The sequence below is a fragment of the Gopherus evgoodei genome, chromosome 3 (genome assembly GCF_007399415.2).
Source record: "Gopherus evgoodei ecotype Sinaloan lineage chromosome 3, rGopEvg1_v1.p, whole genome shotgun sequence".
NCBI classification, from domain to species: Eukaryota; Metazoa; Chordata; order Testudines; family Testudinidae; genus Gopherus; species Gopherus evgoodei.
Window position 1 is genome coordinate 147,169,801 of NC_044324.1, and position 20,346 is coordinate 147,190,146.

The window sequence follows — 20,346 nt, forward strand, 5'->3', positions numbered from 1 at the left end:
GAATGAAATAATTAGGTCCCCTGTGGAAAACATATTTATGAATACCTGATGTTCTAAATCACTTAACTTGTGACCATGTCAATTGTTTATCCATTTCTTTCTGATATTCCTCCTATTACATGCTTTCTATGGTTCCTTTTATTTCCTCTTCTTTGAGAAGCACTGTAATGTGTGACTAGTTGTCTGTCTTCTCCTTAAACCACTTAGATGATGACTTGCACTTCTGTTGAACTCCACAACAGTGTCCAAGCACAACAAGGCATAGGTTCATTAACCTAGTTGCATACCATACTCACAAGTTGTTTCATACCTTGCAGCATTGAAAGCTGTGTTATTGCATGTCATTACAGAAGACGTTTAGTAGGGGATTATATAGGAAAATGGCACTTTGTTATTAAATTACCTCTAAAGTTGTCATAATATAATTCCCAGATCTAAACCTTAGCGTCCAAAATATGGGTACTAGCATGAATTTCCCTACGCTTAATCACCAGCTTAGATCTGATATGCTGCCACCAATCAGGACTTAGGTAGAGCGCCTGATAGACTCTGGTCTCCCCCAAAACCTTCCCTGGGGACCCCCAGACCCAGATTCCCTGATTCTCACAACAAAGGGGAATAAACCATTTCCCTTCCCCCTCCTTTCTTCTTCCCAGCTCTTCCCACCCTGGGTACACTAGGAGAGATAGACAGATTCAAGCTCTGTGAATCTAAACAAAGGGATTCCCCCTTCACCCTTCCTTCTTCCCCTCACCCAGGGGCAATACAGATTCAAGCTCCGTGAATCTAACACAAAGAGGAAATTTATCCTTCCCTTCTCCCCACCAATTCCCTGGTGAGTACAGACTCAATTCCCTTGAGCCTCAACTGGCGAAAAAATCAAACAGGTCTTAAAAAGCAAAACTTTTAATAAAAAGAAAGAAAAAAGTAAAAGGTCTAGCTCTGCAATTTAGATGGTAAAAAGTTACAGGGTCTGTCAGCTTAAGAAATTGGAGAAACAGCCTCCTGCAATAGAAATACAATTTAAAATACTTCCAGCCAAGTACACATTTGCACATAAAGGAAAACAAATAAAACAACTATGCCACCTTTCTATCTTTATACTTACAAAATTGGAATAGAAGATTAGAGAACCTGTAGGTACGTGTGGTCACTCTCAGAGCCCAGAGAGAACAAAACAAAACCCAAAAAACACAAATAAAGGCTTCCCTCCACCGAGATTTGAAAGTATTTTGTCTCCTGATTGGTCCTCTGGTCAGGTGTTGGAGGTCACTGTTTGTTAACCTTTTACAGGTGAAAGAGACATTAACCCTTAGCTATCTGTTTATGACACGCCCCCCAAATCGCAGACAGTGGGGAACGTCACTGGTGGTGATTTCTTCCTAGAACTTTAGAATAAACAGATTAATACAACACATGCACCTTTACATATTTACTAAGTATGTAAACTACAAGACTTTCTACATCTTTAAGAACAATTTTTAACCAGTGGATTCTGGGAAACTTTCACGAGAGAGTGCATCAGCTACTTTGTTAGAAGCTCCTGAAATGTGTTGAATTTTAAAATCAAAATCTTGGAGAGCTAAACTCCATCGAAGCAGTTTTTTGTTGTTTCCCTTGGCAGTATGAAGCCACTTTAGCGCAGCATGGTCGGTTTGTAGCTGGAACCGCCGTCCCCAAACGTATGGGCGTAGCTTTTCCTGGGCGTACACAATGGTGTAGCATTCCTTCTCAGTGACTAACCAGTGACTTTCCCTCTCAGACAGTTTCTTGCTGAGAAACACGACAGGATGGAAGTTGTGATCCGTCCTTCCTGCATGAGAACTGCTCCTATACCACGCTCAGATGCATCTGTGGTTATTAGGAATAGTTTGTCAAAATCTGGAGCCCTTAGCACAGGGTCAGACATGAGCGTCGCCTTAAGCTGGGTAAAGGCCTTCTGACACTCATTAGTCCACTTGACTGCATTCGGCTGGGTCTTTTTGGTCAGGTCGGTCAGTGGGGGAGCGATTTGGCTGTAGTGTGGTACAAATCGCCTGTAATACCCCACCAAGCCTAAGAAGGATTGGACCTGTTTCTTGGACTTTGGGACAGGCCACTTTTGGATAGCATCCACCGTGGCCTGTAGGGGGTTTATGGTTCCTCGACCCACCTGGTGTCCCAGGTAAGTCACTCTGTTTTGGCCTATTTGACACTTTTTGGCCTTAACAGTTAGTCCTGCCTGCCTGATGCACTCAAAGACTTTTTCCAAGTGTTCTAGGTGTTCGGGCCATGAATCAGAAAAAATGGCCACATCATCGAGGTAGGCAACTGCATATTTTCCCAATCCTACTCGTAGACCATCTACTAGCCTTTGGAAGGTGGCGGGTGCATTTCGCAGTCTGAAGGGAAGCACATTAAATTCATACAGCCCCGCATGGGTGATGTATGCTGACCTTTCTTTGGCAGGTTCATCTAGCGGTACTTGCCAGTACCCCTTGGTTAAGTCTATTGTAGATATGAACTGGGCACGTCCCAACTTCTCCAATAGCTCATTGGTGCGTGGCATTGGATAGTTGTGCGGACGAGTTACCACATTTAGCTTACGGTAGTCCACGCAAAAGCGTATTTCCCCATCTGGTTTGGGTACCAGAACCACTGGAGGTGCCCATGCACTGGTAGATGAGTGGATTATACCCATCTGTAGCATGTTCTGGATCTCCCATTCTATAGCAGCTTGGGCATGAGGAGACACCTGGTAGGGTGGGGTTCTAATGGGGTGAGCATTACCTGTGTCAATGGAGTGGTATGCCCGTTCAGTCCGTCCTGGGGTGGCTGAGAACAATGGGGCGAAGCTAGTGCACAGCTCCTTGATTTGTTGCCGCTACAGACCTTCCAGGGTTGTGGAGAGGTTCACCTCTTCCACACTACCGTCAGTTTTTCCTTCGTAGTAGACACCTTCAGGCCACTCAGCGTCATCTCCTCCCTGGGCTGTAAACTGACAAACCTGTAAGTCTCTGGAATAAAAGGGTTTGAGAGAATTAACATGGTACACTCTGGGCTTTAGGGGGAAATTGGGAAATGCTGTGAGGTAGTTAACAGCTCCCAGGCGCTCTTGGACCGTGAATGGCCCTTCCCATGATGCTTCCATCTTATGGGCCTGTTGCGCCTTCAAGACCATAACCTGGTCTCCCACCTTGAAGGAACTTTTTCTGGTATGTCTGTCATACCAGGCCTTTTGCTCTTCCTGAGTATCCTTTAGGTTTTCTGTAGCAAGGGCTAAAGAGTGTCGGAGGGTGTTTTGTAGGTTGCTTACAAAGTCTAGAATGTTAGTTCCTGGAGAAGGCGTAAACCCCTTCCATTGCTGCTTCACCAACTGTAATGGCCTCTTAACCTCGTGGCCATACACAAGTTCAAACGGTGAAAACCCTAAACTGTGATGTGGTACAGCCCTGTAGGCAAAAAGCAACTGCTGCAACACTAAGTCCCAATTATTGGAGTGTTCATTGATGAATTTACGTATCATGGCCCCCAAAGTTCCATTAAACCTTTCGACCAGGCCATTGGTTTGATGGTGGTAAGGGGTGGCAACCAAGTGGTTCACCCCATGAGTTTCCCACAGTTCTTTCATGGTTCCTGCCAGGAAATTAGATCCTGAATCTGTAAGGATGTCTGAGGGCCAAACTACCCTGGCAAAAATGTCTGTTAGGGCCTGGCACACAGCGTTATCCCTAGTGTTGCCTAGAGCTACTGCTTCCGGCCATTGGGTAGCAAAGTCCACGAAAGTCAGTATGTACTGCTTTCCTCTGGGTGTCTTTTTTGGGAAAGGACCCAGAATATCCACAGCTACTCGCTGAAATGGGACCTCAGTTATGGGGAGTGGCTGGAGAGGGGCCTTGACCTGGTCTTGGGGTTTTCCCACTCTTTGGCACACCCCACAAGACCAGACATACTTGGCAATGTCCTTGCCCATCCCCTCCCAGTGGAAGGACTTCCCCAACTGGTCTTTGGTTCTGTTCACCCCAGCATGGCCACTGGGATGATCATGGGCTAAGCTTAAGAGCTTTTCCCGGTACTTAGCTGGAACCACTAACTGTTTTTGCGGATGCCAGTCTTCCTGATGTCCACCAGAAAGAGTCTCCTTGTATAAAAGTCCTTGTTCTACAACAAACCGGGATCGATTAGAAGAGCTGAGAGGCAGTGGGGTGCTCGTGCCACCGCCCAAGCTTTCTGAAGGCTGTCATCTGCTTCCTGCTCAGTCTGGAACTGTTCCCTTGAAGCTGGAGACACCAGTTCTTCCTTAGACTGTAGACTTGGGCCTGGTCCCTCTGGAAGCGATGTAGGTGATGAGCTTGTTTTTGTTGCTGGTGAACCGCTCTCAGCTGGTGCACCAGGTGGTATTTCAGGCTCTGGCTGAGCCTCTTGGGTGTGGTTGTCTGCTGCTTCAGCCGGTTTAGGCTCGCTGGCGCCCTCTGGCGTTGGGGTTGAAGATGGGTTTGCAAGCTCTGGTGTCAGTGCTGGCAACGGTTCTGGTGCTGGTTGCTTTTCTAGTGCCTGGTCTGGGACTGGAGGCACTGTGGCTGTTTCAGTTGTTGGCAGGGGATTTGGGTCCACTACCTCTGTCTGGTCTCTGGTAACACAGACGGGGCCTCTGTGGATGGCTCAGGAACAGGAATGGGTCTGGAAGCTTGCCTGGTTTGGCTGCGTGTAACCATTCTGACACTCTTGGCCCACTTCACTTGGTTGGCCAAGTCTTCCCCCAGTAGCATGGGGATGGAATAATTGTCATAGACTGCAAAAGTCCACATTCCAGACCAGCCTTTGTACTGGACAGGCAGTTCAGCTGTAGGCAAGTCTACAGCTTATGACATGAAGGGGTAAATTATCACTTGGGCCTTTGGGTTGATGAATTTGGGGTCGACGAAGGATTGGTGGATAGCTGACACTTGTGCCCCCATGTCTCTCCACGTGATAACTTTCTTTCCGCCCACTCTCAAAATTTCCCTTCGCTCCAAGGGTATTTGAGAGGCATCTGGGCCTGAGTATCTTTGGTATGATGGTGATGTAATGAACTGCACTCGGTTGGGGTTCTTGCGGCAGTTGGCTTTTATATGTCCCAGTTCATTACATTTAAAGCATCGTCCAGCTGACTGGTCACTGGAGTGAGGTAGGTTACTGGAGACTGGAGAGGTGGGGTAATAGGTAATCTGTAGCTTTTTTGGGGTAGTAGGTGGGGTCTTGTGCTGCCCTCGGTTATAGGGTTTATTGTCGGTGTGCCCCCTGGGGTATTCGCTCCCCTTGATAGTAGCTTTTTTCTTTTCTGCCAATTCCATCCATTTGGCTCCAATCTCCCCCACCTCGGTTATCGTTTTGGGTTTCCCATCTCGGATGTACCTCTCTATTTCCTCAGGAACACCATCTAAGAACTGCTCCATTTGTATCAGGAGGTGCAGCTCGTCCATATTGTTAATCTTTGTTCCTGATATCCAGGCTTCATAATTCTTTGCAATGTGGTAGGCGTGTTGGGGGAATGACAGATCTGGGTTCCATTTTAGGGTTCTGAACCGCCAACGGGCATGTTCAGGTGTTATCCCCATTTTGTATCTGGCCTTGGTTTGAAAAAGTTTACAATCGTTCATGTTCTCCTTAGGCATTTCAGCCGCTACCTCTGCTAAAGGTCCACTGAGCAGTGGCCTCAGCTCCATCATGTATTGGTCTTCAGAGATGTTGTACCCAAGGCAGGCTCTTTCAAAATTTTCTAAGAAGGCCTCAGTGTCATCACCTGCCTTTTAGGTGGGAAACTTCTTGGGATGTGGAACCATAATTGGAGAAGTATTGTTAGAATTGGCTGGGTTCTGTTGCTTAGCCTTTTCTAATTCCAGGGCCTGCTGGTAGGCCTCCCTGTGTAGTTCCATCTGTCTTTGGTGGTCTGCATCTTTGGCTGCTTGCTCTCTTTTGTAGGCTTCCTCTTTGGCTGCTTGTTCTCTTTTGTAGGTTGCCTCTCTTTCTCTTTCTCTCAGCTCCATCTCTTTCAGTTTTTTTTCCATGTCTCTCCTGTGGTCTGCGTCTTTTATTTATTTCCTCTGCATCCAGTTTTGTCCTGGAAGTCATGTTTCCTGTTTTTTTTGTGTTGGGGCGCCCTCTGCTGGTTTACTGCCTGAACTGCTTTCCTCTGCTGCCTGCTTGGGGTTGCCTAGCAACAATGCCTTTTTTAACTTCTTCTCCCTAATCTTTCACGTTTAAATTAAAACAAAAGAAAACCCTTTGATATGCAATTGTGTTCTGCTGGTGTAGCTGACTCACAGCTGGAATCCTATTGTTTAACAAAAGACCCTTGTTAAACCTTAATGTGTGTGCCCTTAGGCAATCTCTGCACAACCAGAAGGGAACAAGGAAAAAAAATTCTCTGGCTGTAGTTTTAACCCCCTTCTCTCTGCTTACAAGCAGCTAGCAGAGAAAAAGAAAAATAATATTCCTACTGGCTTTTGTTTTCCATCTTTCTCACACACTGCCACCATGTCATAGTATAATTCCCAGATCTGAACCTTAGCGTCCAAAATATGAATTTCCCTAAGCTTAATTACCAGCTTAGATCTGATATGCTGCCGCCAATCAGGACTTAGGTAGAGCGCCTGATAGACTCTGGTCTCCCCCAAAACCTTCCCTGGGGACCCCCAGACCCAGATTCCCTGATTCTCACAACAAAGGGGAATAAACCATTTCCCTTCCCCCTCCTTTCTTCTTCCCAACTCTTCCCACCCTGGGTACACTAGGAGAGATAGACAGATTCAAGCTCCGTGAATCTAAACAAAGGGATTCCCCCTTCACCCTTCCTCCTTCCCCTCACCCAGGGGCAATACAGATTCAAGCTCCGTGAATCTAACACAAAGAGGAAATTTATCCTTCCCTTCTCCCCACCAATTCCCTGGTGAGTACAGACTCATTGTTAACCCTTTACAGGTGAAAGAGACATTAACCCTTAGCTATCTGTTTATGACAAAAGTGCACAACTCTGACTGTGAGATTCCTTTTGGATCTTTTAAATAGTTGCTTTCCTTACAGCTGCTTGTGCAAACTCGCCATTTAACACTGTTATTCTGTGCTGCTGCGGGCAATGGTCTGTGGATGCTTCTGCAGCCTCACTCCCTCCCATACTATCTTTTATGTGGCATTTCTCATACCAAGTCTCTTTATATATTATGTGACCTTCACTGGATCATTTATCCATTCTGTGTGCCTGCCACATACCTATAACATGTATGTATGCCCATATACACCTTACTGTCTCTTTCTACTGGGAAGGGTTGATGGGCCTGATCCTTTTGTTTCTAATAGGAGTTTTAACATTGTTCCATTTGTGTGCATTTCATTGGGCCATCCCTTCTGCCTATTTCCTGATAGCTGTCACTGGTATGGAGCATTGTTTGCCTGATATGAGTCTTTAGAACCTACATTTCCACTATATTTGCTCAAACATGTTAATTCATGTCCTCCTATATCTCTCTGCTCTGTTCCCTGCATATATTTGCAGGTACTTTTCTAGTCCCCATGCTTTTGTCCTTAAGCAATCCAGAATTCAGGTGTAAATTACTAATGTTGTGTTTGATAGAATGATAACTTTTCAAAGCTGAAAAACACTTAACTATATGTAAACATTAACAAATATTGTTTAACTCAAATCATTTGCAGCAGAGAGCTGACAAGAAATTTAGTGGTTTCCCTGAAGAAAACCTACCCTTCTCATTTAAATTATTTAAAAAGCAAGTAATTACTAGAAAACCTCTGCATGTAATGCAGTCCTCCAGTGGAGAATCAGACTGTCAAATCTGGAAAATTCATAGGGTAGACCAAATTTTCTCTTCTCTGTCCCAGCAATCTTTACATTACATTAGTCCTTAGGGGAGTAAGAAGGATTACATTTATGTATAAATTGAAAAGGAACTTAAAGATTATTGAGGTGCTATGTTCTGCAATATTCATGTACCAAATGATATGTCTAGAGAAGAGAGGGTGTCATCCTTAAAATGGTTTGAGAATGTGTGGATAGAGAGCCACAAAAGGGCTCTTTATAGTTCATCATAAAAAAAATCTCTATACCAACAGTGTCACTGCTCCTCCAGCTGAGTGACCTATAACATTCATGGGGAGAGCAGCACCTGACATTTTGTGTGTCTGCTTCATACGCTGTTATGCCCTTGATGGCACATTTAACATCCAGGTTATGTCATTTTTATGCTGTGGCTTGTCCTAGTAAGAAAATCCACATGAAAGATCAAATTTCCCTTTTGCACTGGGAATTAATTGAACCTTTTAGCAGGAAAAAACCACATTTTAGTACACTAAAGTGTCTAGTTACCAGGGTGCTACTATATCAGATAGCTAGATATGTCATAGCTAATGAAGGAAAACAGCCACAAGTTTTTGTACTACCAAAATGTATCTGCTGTTTGAGGATGCAAAATGGTGTGTGAGAGAGTACAGGGGGAAAGCTGAAAGATTCTGAAAATCAGAGCCATAATAAAATAAAATACTAAGACAATATTTTGTGATATTTTCATTTGTACAATTGTTGGTATCTCCCATTAGTAGAAAGTTCCCAGTGTCTTTGCTTTTTGTTCGTATACAATAGTCAACTTATTATGGCAGATTCAACTTTTAAAAAGTAGTATCTACACAACTAGCAAGGATATGGAGAGATCTGTTGCACTGCTTCTGCCACTGCCAATAGATTATCTTAAGTGCAGAAGTGAAAATGTAAAGAGGCAAATTATAATACTTAATAGAATTATCATAATGTATAGTAAATAGACCATATAAGCAACATTTGCAATTGAAATTACCTTGGCAAAGAGAAAAAAAGAATTTTATATTAAAAACAAACTTGAACTCACTTAATAGCTTCATTCTACTGGGAGCAGAGAGCTGCATATATCTTACCTTATGCTAACAAAATTCCACAGTATAGCACCACACTGAGGGAAGGGCATTTATACGTTGATTCTTACTAGAACTGTAAAATCCAATATTTTCTTTTGGAAAAATATATGCCTTGAGTATTTCACGTTAGAAGCAGCCATTGTTTTAGATTTTGGTGTTGTGGCACTTCTGTTCTTCTACCTAAAGATAAAAATCTTGGGACTGATCCTGTTGCCATTCAAATGAATGGCAAACCAGCCATTCAGCTTGGGTAGTGCAAGATTGGCCCTATTATTATTTATCAAGTATTTATATTATGCCAGCTCCTAGGAGTTTCAGGCATGGACTAGGACAACATTGTGCTAGTTGCTGTGCAAACAGAAGAAAAACTGATCCCCATTCTAAAGAGAGTGCAAAATCTTAGATTGTAAACAGTTCATTTCTGTTCTTGATTTTCACACTTGGTGTTGCCCAAACATATATCCATTAAATTATTTGGTGGAAAATGAAAGATAATTGTTGCCATGCCATTAAATGTCAATATTTGTGAATAACTTACTTCTTTTGAATTCAGTGTCCAAATTGATTTAAAGAACTTCAGTTTCCTCTGCAAGATGCTTGTTGTATGTGTGGTGTTATGCGGGTCTTCATTTTACTTTGTGCAAATCATATTTTTTAAACGGATGCTACTGTACATTTTATCTGTCCTAGCAATTTTATTTGTAAAAAAATTGCTTTGTTTTAGCTTGGTCTCTCTGAAACTGTAATGATTTTTAATAACTTATCCTTATGTAGGATGTGAAGAATCGAAGAAACCCTCGTCTTGTCCCGTATGTTCTTTTGGATGATCGTACCAAGAAGTCAAACAAAGATAGCCTCCGGGAGGCCGTCCGCACACTTCTTGGCTACGGTTACAACCTTGAGGCTCCTGATCAAGATCACGGTATTGAGATTAAAAAAATTGAATTAAAGAATCCATGTAATTTTCAATAGGTATTGGTAATGATGTAGGCATATCTATTTGTTGTTAAGTTTATTAGGGGGATTGTTTTTTTTAGCCCCATTGAACAGTTTCCTGAGCCATTGCAGGGCTGCTGAGGATGACCAAATGCACTGACTTCAAGCTGTGTCTGTCATTGATGAACAAGCACAATGTCTATTCCAAATCAGGGAAGTGCTCCACGTTCAAGTTACTCACTAGCAGCACATGAATTGCCAAGGAAAATTGCCTTAAGCTTCATTTCTTAGAGGTGGCATGAGTTTATTGTCTTCCAGCTCTGATGTGCCTGATGACCCTGCATCCAGTCCATGTTTCATTTTCCAGAGATGGGAATGGGTACCCAGAAAGACTCTCTGTCCGAAAACACCTCAGCATGCAGGGCCTCTGCTAGGTCTTCCCAGGCCATTGGGTTATGCTAATCAATCGTCTGAGTCCTTCAGCCTTATGGTAGTGTTCCCCAAGGACTGGGGTCTGAATCAAGCATTGCCTCAACCTCTACATCAAACTCTCACAGCAGAGCCATTGAAGAACAGAGTAAAAGAACTCAGTGTAAACTTCGTAAGAACCTCAGAATTTGGTGAATTTGCTTGGTTGTAGTCAGATTCAGTACCAATTTACATATATTGTATGTAAGAAATTTAATACAGTAATGTAATTCCCAGTACTTCAGAGGATCCTTTAGTGTGGACCTGAATGTCAATGAGACTTCATGTGGCTCTAGACAACTTTGTTTTATTCTTACACATCAGTTTAACTTTGTTTGTTTGAAATCATTGGCTCTGAAATACTTTTCTCTAAAAGCTGAGGATTTGTTTACTTTCTTAATGTATGGGCATAACTTTTCTAAAGGCTGCAGTACCAGATGTTACGCACATGTGTTCAAGAAAGAATGACTCTATATTCTTTCAACTACTTTTATGCAAGTAGCAAGCTAGCTGTGGTCCAGTGTTTCATACTGGTTAATGTCCAATGCAAGGACTAATCTAAAAGACAAGAAAATAGGTGACAAATTCTTGTAAATTGTGACTCTAGTGACACCATTTTTATGATGGTTTTTAAATGATTGCACTAATGATAAGGAGCCATTAAAAAGGACTTCTGATCAATTTGTGAGTGCCCTCATTTGAAAAATGGTCACTTTCCCAGTCAGTTTGATAGTGACAGATAATGAACAGACTGTGCAGTGTTGCTCATGAGTATTCTAATCACAAAACATCTAGAGTGTGAAGACACTTCCTGCATCATTTCCTTAGTTGGCATTTAATACCTTCCGGAGATAACCTGCCACTGAGAGGTGATGTTATTTTATCATTGCTTCTTAAACAAAATCAGCTGTGTAAAGAAATAAAATAGATACTGGCTGCAGGGAAAAAACATTATGGGAAAAAATCAGAAATTATAAACTGGATATACACAGAGAAACTTATTTCTTAGGGAAGCTTTCATTATTATGTATTATAAAGCTTGCTCTAGGATACATGGCTTTGGAAATAAACTAATAGGTTTGAATATGCATGTTGGTGCATGGTGTTCTCTTCTGTGTGCTTCCGTAATAGTTAAGAAGACATCCCTAACTTCATCAAAACATAAGTATATAATTAAATCATTAAGACAGTATACCTGTACCACTTTGAGATTACCCCTAAATGTCTGGTGTCTGAAATGTGCTTTTAATCATTTTAGATGGCAAACTAAGGACTGAGAGTTGCTGTATGTACTGTATACCACTATCTCACTAGCAATGCTTGTTAAATAACAGGTGTAAAATTCAACTGTGCTTTTCACTACACTTAAGTATTTAAGACTGCATATGTTTTAATATCAATACTCTCAGCTATGTAGTAGATTGTATTAGGGCTGAAAGGTAATTATTTTTCAAGATGTGTGGCCTGTGTTTCTATGGTAGAATTGCAGAATGAAACTCATAAGTCTCAGTTATTAACTTCTCAGTATTATTAAAAAGAGTGTTCTGTGTTTACAACATTCCTGAAGGAAAGAATCATGAAAAGAAAGCACTATTTAAACCTAATTTATAAGACTTAAACATTCAGAACCCTATTTTGGGTGCTGATTCAAATAGGTGTAGGCCAGAAATTTTAAGAGCAGAAATGGTAATACCCAAGAAAAATTGCCTGATTACCACCATTGTTCTCCTCTGAGAATTTAGGGAGAAATTGCTTTGAGGTTTCTCCTTGACTGGCATTGCAGAGAAGCTTAATAGGGTGTTGTGCTGGGAAAGTGAGTGAGGTCAAAGTACATATGAGGTTGCCAAGAAGAAAGAATGGCCATTACCCACAAAAATACACACACAATATTCCTGTTCTTAGTAGGAATAAAATTTGCAAGAGGATGGGGGCATAAAGATAATGTGAGGAAGACTATGGATGCATATAAAAATTATTATGCAATTAATATATGGGCCTGCTGGGATGGAGAAAATTATGCAAAAACCTTCATATTCACTAGGTTTTTCTAGGAATTATCTAAATGAGGTGAAACAAGGTAATTTTATGCTGAATTCACCCTATCAATATCCTACTCTTTTATTTATTTAAAATACATTGGATATTGCATCCTCTGCAATGTAGTGTGGAGATTTATACTGCCATGGAGGACTCTCCTGTGATGTATGTTGGGATATGGATTCTCCTTCTTGGAGTCTACTTTGCAATTGTTACACACAAACACTCGCATACAGTTCACATGCACAATAGATGGTTTTAGACCTAGCATTCATGCATAAGTGTGTCAGAAGTGGCTCCTGTTTTTTTATTTATTTTATTATGTTTGTACTAAATTGGGTGTTTCCAGTTGCATATTACATAGCTTTTTTGTCAATGTATTAAATGCTTAATTTAGTGCCTAGACTTAATAAAATTTGAATAATAATATTAAATAAATGCAAATGAAGAATAAATCTGCATTTTTCTAAGTAATATGTTCAAGGTATTTGAAAAGCTTGTGGCAGGATTTTTTTATTCAATTTTAGAATCTAACAATACTATGAATTGATAGTTAAACTGCTATGTTATAGTTATCGTCTTTAAAAACATAAAGTGATTGTTTTGCAGAATCTTTGCTTTCTAAGGTTTTCTTGTCTGACATAGGATGTTTTCCTTTGAAACATTTTGGGAAGCCCCTCTTCATCATTCATATTCCATAAAGTGCATTGTAAAAGGATTTAGAGACCTCTAGTGGTTTTCTGGGTTTTGGTTCATGATGATTTTTTTCTTTTAAAGGCTTGGTTAACCAAATGGAGTATCTTCAGCTATATCCTTATTAATTGTCATTTATTGCTTCCAGTACCACCCCAAGTGTTCTAGGTGCTGTACAAACATAAAAAGAAGATACAGAATTATTTAGAATCTAAAAATACAGTGAATCAGACAAAGTGTAGTGGCAGTGGGTGAAACATACAAGTTGTTGGGTGATGTTTAGCGTTTTTTTTTTTAATTAGATATGTATGCTATTCCCAGGTGCTGTTCAACCTTGCTATTAGTAGTCAGCTAATTTCTCGTAGAGTTATGACATTAGGGGTTTTCAGGAGGCATTTGAATGCCGCAAGGGCAATGGGCATGCAGTGCCGCCAGGATAGAAAATGCAATATATAAATAGCTGCATGGAAGAAAGCTCAGGGGCAGTTTTGCTGAGGCTGGCATCACTGGCAGGGTGGAGGAAGAGGGGATGGAAGGCAGGAAAAGAGATAAGAACAGATAAGTACCGAGGAGAGAGTTACAGAGAATCTTCAAGGCTTGAATAAGTAGCTGGAACTTGAGGTAGTGGAGGGATTGGAAGGGTGAGATGGAGAGTGGGTTGTTGACGTGGTCAAAGCAGCAGGCAAGAAAGGTGATTTTAGAAGCTATGTCTTGTACAGACTGAAGGGAGGCAGTGGAGCTAACAGGAAGATCAGAGATGATCAAGTAATCAAGATGAGAGAACGAGTCCTGGAATAGTATGTAAAAGAATGAATTATAGAAATCTTGTGGAGAAAGAAGCAGCAGGATTTAGACATAGTCTGGATGCAGACATGCCAAACCCGTGAAAAAAATGCAGTGATTGGGCTTGATTTTGGCTTAATTGGCTTGTGAGTTGCCTGTTGGCTAATTTTTGGCTTGTAGCTTATTGCTTGTTTGGCTTGTTGCTTGTTGTAGCTTGTTGCTTCTTTTTTTTGATCGGCTCACAGCAAGCATGGGCAAGGGGGGGCAAGCAGGGCAAGGGGGGGAGAGTCAGGGGTACACAGCAGGCCCACCAGAGTCCCAGACTGCATTCCGGGGGAATCTAGTCACGTAGAGTGTAGGGGTTCTTAGGGGTTGGCTTGTTTTGGCCATGATTTGAAATGGGATTAGCTTGATTTTTGCCTTATTGTGAAAGTCGGGATGCTTATTTACCACATGAAAGTTGGCAACTGTGTCTGGATGTGCAGGAGAGGGGAAATGGAGGAATTAAAGGATGAGCCCCAAGTTGTGGGCCTGACTGATTGGTAAGATGGTGACATTGTTTATAATGACAGAGAATATGGGAATTGGGAAGGCAATAAGGGTCCTTCTTCTTCTTCTTCTTCTTTCTTCTCTTCCTTGTGCCTTGTAGTCCTTTACATCTTTGTAAAATGCGATCATTGCCATTTACACCCAGTTTGCACAAGGGTAACTGTGTTAAGTTTAAGTTGGCAACGGGCCATTTGGAAGGAAATGTCAGAAACAGATAAAACGATGACCTCTCGAGGTCCCTTCCAGTCCTAGAGTCTATGAATCTATGAAAAATGCAGGATAGGATGGGGGAAGATAAGTTAGGAATAGTGAAGGTTTGCAAGTAATCAGCTTAGAGGTGGTAGTTGAAGCTGTGTAAGAGGATGAAAGACAGGTTGTAAAGTGAGAAAAGGAGGCAGCCAACATGAGAGCCCTTTGGGTTTTCCTTTTTGGTGAGTTCTCCTGCTCTCTATCTCTTTCCATGGATCAGCCAGAGAGATAGGAAGAGGACAGGATAAGATGTCAAGAAGAAGGGTATGAATGAAGGTATGAAAAGCATGATAGAGATCAAGGAAGCTCTGGGTGGAGTAGAAACCTTGAGATATTTTCTAGAAGAGGGCATTAGAAAACTTGGTGAGCGCAGTTCCATTAGAGTGAGGTGAACAGAAGCGAAGTTGGAGAGGATAAGGCACTCGAGGCAATGGTTGTAGGTTACATGCTCAATAAGGTTGGAGCTGAGGGGAAGAAGGGAGTGGTGGCATAATAGGGGAGAGAGGCAAAATCAACAGCTGCCTTTTTTCACCTGTGGAGGAAACCATAATATACTTACATTCTGAGGAGATGGAGCCAGAGGAGAATTGGAAGTTGAGGAGGAAGGAAGAGGAGTGCATGAAAGCAAGAGGCCAGGACAGGTATGGGCTCAGTAGAGTAGATGAAGTGGGTCAAAGGTTAGAGATAAAGTGTGAAACCTCAGTGTCAGTTGTAAGGGAAAAAGAGGAGAGAATAATAGATGTATATTCATGCACTCCAAAGTGACACATGGACATTCTTTCCTTTTAAAAATCTAAATACATATTATTTACTGACTTAGATGATTTTTTAAACCTATGCATTTCCCAACCATTCCACTGTTCTCTGGTGCATTAGGGGCAGTAATGGTTCACTTATGCAGTGTACCACTAATCTTACTCTTACCACTGATATTATTATGCAAACAGTGTGTCATCTTGATCACAACAGATGTAAACTCCACAAAAAGATTAATGTGTCCTTCTACTGGAGATTTTTTAAATAGTGTTTCGTGCTGAGCACCTCTTGAGTGAATTGTTATGTAGCCAATATTACTCTTGAAGGAAGAGTATGTTCAAGGCAGAAAATGTGATACATATAAGTAACCTTTTAGCCTGTAAACTTGTATGTTGTTCTCTTGCTGTTGCAATCAGGTCAACTGTTTAATAGGACACAATATCTATACAACAGTTTAGGATAGAAAGTGAATAAGGATAGTCTCTTCAATTAGAATCTTATATTTTATTTCAGTATTTAGCAATATTTTCTAAATACCTCTTTGGGTCTGATTTCAAGCATCATAAAAACATTGATTTTTCTTTTACCCTTGAACAGTTTACAGCCTTGAGCTCTGTGTATCCACAAAAGCTTATCTCTCCCACCAATAGAATTAGATCCAATAAAAGATATGACCTCACCCACTTAACCTCAAATCAGTCAGTTTTATTATAATAAAAAATGCCCATTATTTTTCTTACACTTGTATTTTAAAGAGCATCTGTTTTTTTAAACCCTCTGCCCTTTCTCCTTATCGGAAGTTGATATTTTTTCTAATGGAGAAATGTGGTCATGTGGTGCGTTAGAGGCTCATGCAGGAATGTATCCTTTCCTTCTGCCCACTCCTCCCACTGCAAAAAAAGGATGCTTAAATTACATGGTCCAAGTGCTCTTAGCTATGCACATAACTGTGGGTAGGCCTCATTACAGTAAATAAATATTTGTACAGCAGTGTTACAATGAGAGATTTAAGAAGCTCCATCTAATTAGCATATCAAAGATCAGATTAAGTGGTGGCTTGACCCCAGTTAGAAATACCAACTAGGGAAGAAGATTTCTCATAGTAGAGGACTCTAATTTAGCAAGGAGTGTCATAACAAGATCCAAGGACTGGATGTTGAAGTTAGAAAAATTTAGACTGAAAATAAAGCACTTTTTTCCCCCAAGGTGAGATATAATTACTCTTTGGAACAGTTTATCTAGGGATGTGGTGTTAACTCTATCTCTTGAAGTCTTTAATCGAGATGGGATGTCTTTCAAAAATATATGATCTATCTCAACCATAAAATATGAGTTTTGAAGTAGGAATACTGAGTAAAAATTCTGTAGTTTGTGTTATGCAGGAGGCCAGAGTAGATGAGCATAATGAACCTTCTGGCCTTTAAAATCTGAGTCTATGATATTCTCTTGTGCATTACCAATCATTGGTAGCATTACTAGCTCACTGTATTAACTGAGCTTTTGGGGCTTCAATTCTTGACTATGCAGCATCATGGCCTATGGTAAATCATTGCTAAATGCCATTATCTACTTCCAAATATTTTTCAATAAGGTTGAGAGGTATGGATACTATACAGTAATCTCCTTTTATTTTCAGTGCTTCCATTTTGTTATTAGATAAACATAAGGTGTGGGTTTGTTTGTTTTTTTTTGTTAACTTTGCAGCTACAAGGTCAGACATGTGCACTGGGATAATGGAAAGATTCCGGATATTCCGCACTGAGAAGACTTATGCAGTGAAGGCTGGAAAATGGTACTTTGAATTTGAGACAGTCACTGCAGGAGACATGAGAGTTGGCTGGACCAGGCCAGGCTGCCAGCCAGACCAGGAACTTGGCTCAGATGAGCAAGCTTTTGTTTTTGATGGCTTCAAGGTTTGTATAGATTTATTTTGACGGGATTGATTGCAAGTAGTGACAGTAAGTTGTTAACAAAAATCAATTAATTTTTCTTCCTATTCTAGTTGTTTCAGCTTAATATCCTTCTGTGCCTTAGCTTTTGTTTCAGTGTTTGAAAATATTAAGAATCCTCATTAAGGTCTAGGTGAAATGAAAGGTAAAATCATATTTTAGAATGTACAATTGTAGTACTTGGCAAAAATACAGTAAGAACATTTGGCACTTACATAGCTCTTTTCGTATGAAAATCTCAAAACGCTGTACAAAATTGGATGAGTATTTGAGGCACAGAGCACGTAAGTAATTTACCCTAAATCAAGTCATTGGGAGAGCTGAGATTAGAACCCATTTCTCCTGAATCCTAGTGCAGTGGTCTCCCTATAGGAAATATCTGTAGGAAAGTGAACATAATTTTCTTTGTCAGCAGTAATTCCACTGGACTGAATTTGATTAAGAATATAGGAATGTAAAAGTTATGAAAATGAAGACTAAATTTTTAATGGAAATTTCTGATAGCATGTAGTATGAGAAAGCATGTCGTTCTAGCTCCAACTTCAGTGTGAAAGAAAGAATGAGATTGAAATCTAACTGTATGGGTAATATGTAGATAAGCAGAACATTTTTTTTATGCCATTGGTTTTTGATCCTTCACAAGAGTCAGATGACTCATTAAAGTGTGGCAGTAAAACATCATTTTAGTATGAAGGCATGTGAAATTTCTGCCATGATAACAGTTGCTATCTAGACTAGTGGTGATTCATGTCTTAATACAAAAACGCATATTAAATGCATTATGTGTCTGGAGTTGGAATTCAGTTATGTTGTTGTTATTATAATACTTGACAGAAGTTACCATTACTCTTCATAAACTCAATTTTCAGAAATGCAGATTGTCAAGCCAAGCCTATCTTAGCCCTATTTTATTATTGTTACTGGATTTTTATTTGACAGTGTTATATGATACAAACTGAGATGCCTTAACATTGAACTGAAAAGTCAGAATTTTTTAAATCACTGATCAAATTAAAAAACCACAGTGTCCTATCATTAGCAGAGGATGAGCACTGAATATATTTGAAAATGATGATAATAAAAAGCTGAGAATCAGTTGTCCTGCTGAAACCTGAGTTGAGGCCTTGATGCTTTCCTTGCAACTGTATAAGATCACTAAGCCCTAAAGCAGCCATGAGAATGCCATTCCTTGCCTTGTTTTAGGTGTAAACCGTGTCATCAATCAAGTTTTCCAAGCTAATACAATCTCAGTCTTTGTAAGCCAGTAATGGGATTTTAGTAATACTTTTTGTTTTGCTAAGATTAATGTAATGGATGTTATCCCCCTTTTTAGTTGTATTTCTTGCAGGAAGCACATTTTACCCTTGATGTGTGCTCTATTCTGGTTCCCATCTGATTTCAAGGAGCTGTATAAGATGTTGGTTTTGATTGATACATTTCTTGAGGATTTTAGCTGTGACTACCTTTTAAGAATGTCTCTATCCTCTTACTGTACCACAGCAGCTGAGCTCAGCTGAGGTGCTGGAACTAACAGTTTCCAGTTAATTTGGGATGCTATTTACAGGAGGGATTTTAGATGAAGGTTCTTCACTTCTGGAATTCATTCCCCCCCATCCCGCACCCTTGGTCAGAGAGAGCTTGAGATTGTTGTATTTCAGGACATGCCACAAGACTCCCATGTTCTCCCAGGCTTTTCAGGAGTTGAGAATAAGGGGTGGAAACTTAGTCCTGATAGAATGGGTGTGTTAGGAAGAGTTAGTCATTGATAGTGTGTTTTTCTGTTGTTGTAAATTTACTAAGAATTTGTATGTATTTATTTAGATTCTGCTCTTATGCAAACTCCACAACAAAGGGCAGCCATCCAAACATGCAATATTTATTCCTCTAGAGGTCAGTCATGCAAGGTGCTGAGCCACTCCTTAAGGTAATGAATGCCCTCAACTTCTTCTATAGAAACAAGTGGGAACTGAGAGTGCTCATCTCTTCCAAAAATTGCTCAGCACCCTGCATGTTCAGGTCCCTAGAGAGCATGGCAGGCATGTTGCATAAATCTAAATAAATGCATCTGGAATAACATATTTTTGAAGATTGTTTGGAAGCATAAAATTTAGAGGCCAAGCAATTGCATGAAAATAATTTAAAAAATACTATAAAACAGCTATTTAACTTTGCAATGGAGACCATATTATTTTCATGACAGACCTTTTGTAGATCTCCCAAATAAAAATAAAATACGTTCTTACACGTGTACTAATATATGTTGAAATATCAATTTACCCCATCTATTCACTGGGCCTCGTTTTACAATGCTAATTTTGGAACTGCTTCGACAAAATTAATTGTAGGATTGCCACTCTCAAAGCGTAATTGTGATACTCATGAGCATTGTTTCAGAATGAGTTGCTGTAAAAGTATTAATACTAGTGCTGTGTTAATTGAGGGGGATAATTATTAGTCATATCACTGAGGGGGAGAGAAATACTTTCATTGTTTTTATCCTTCTCTGAAATCCCTTTCAGGCCCAGCGGTGGCACCAGGGTAATGAGCATTTTGGCCGCTCTTGGCTGGCAGGGGATGTCGTGGGCTGTATGGTTGACATGAATGAGCACACTATGATGTTTACCCTGAATGGTGAAATCCTGCTCGATGACTCAGGTTCAGAGCTTGCATTCAAGGACTTTGAGGTTGGTGATGGTAAGTGGTTGCACACTTTGTGCTGTTAACTTGTTTTTGTTGCTAGATTGTGCCTATTGTGGGTTGACATCCTTTTAACATGCACTTTGTGGGTGTACGAGCAGGTGAGAATGCAGCTTTATCACATATGCATAGCATAGCATAGTTTATTTGGCAGAAAAATACTTGTTACTTGCCATTGTTTTACAGTAACTTTGCTTTCTGTCATTTAGCTGAGAACTGCATAGAGCAAAAAGGTGCGCATCAGTGGAATTAGAATGTATGATGCTGATCTTGAGCACTAGTGATTGTAATTAGAACAGCTTGGTTCATTATT

The 20,346-nt window shown here is 40.5% G+C and overlaps 1 protein-coding gene across 4 annotated transcripts in view; it reads left to right on the forward strand.

Moving 5' to 3' along the window:
* RYR2 (ryanodine receptor 2) overlaps nt 1-20,346 on the forward strand; it is a 737,385-nt gene that overhangs the window by 411,909 nt on the left and 305,130 nt on the right. For all 4 annotated transcript variants that reach the window (XM_030556966.1, XM_030556967.1, XM_030556968.1 and 1 more), the window contains 3 exons: nt 9,691-9,838; nt 17,092-17,300; nt 19,856-20,030. In XM_030556966.1, coding sequence (XP_030412826.1) covers nt 9,691-9,838; nt 17,092-17,300; nt 19,856-20,030 — 532 coding nt within the window. The remainder of the gene's footprint in view (nt 1-9,690; nt 9,839-17,091; nt 17,301-19,855; nt 20,031-20,346) is intronic.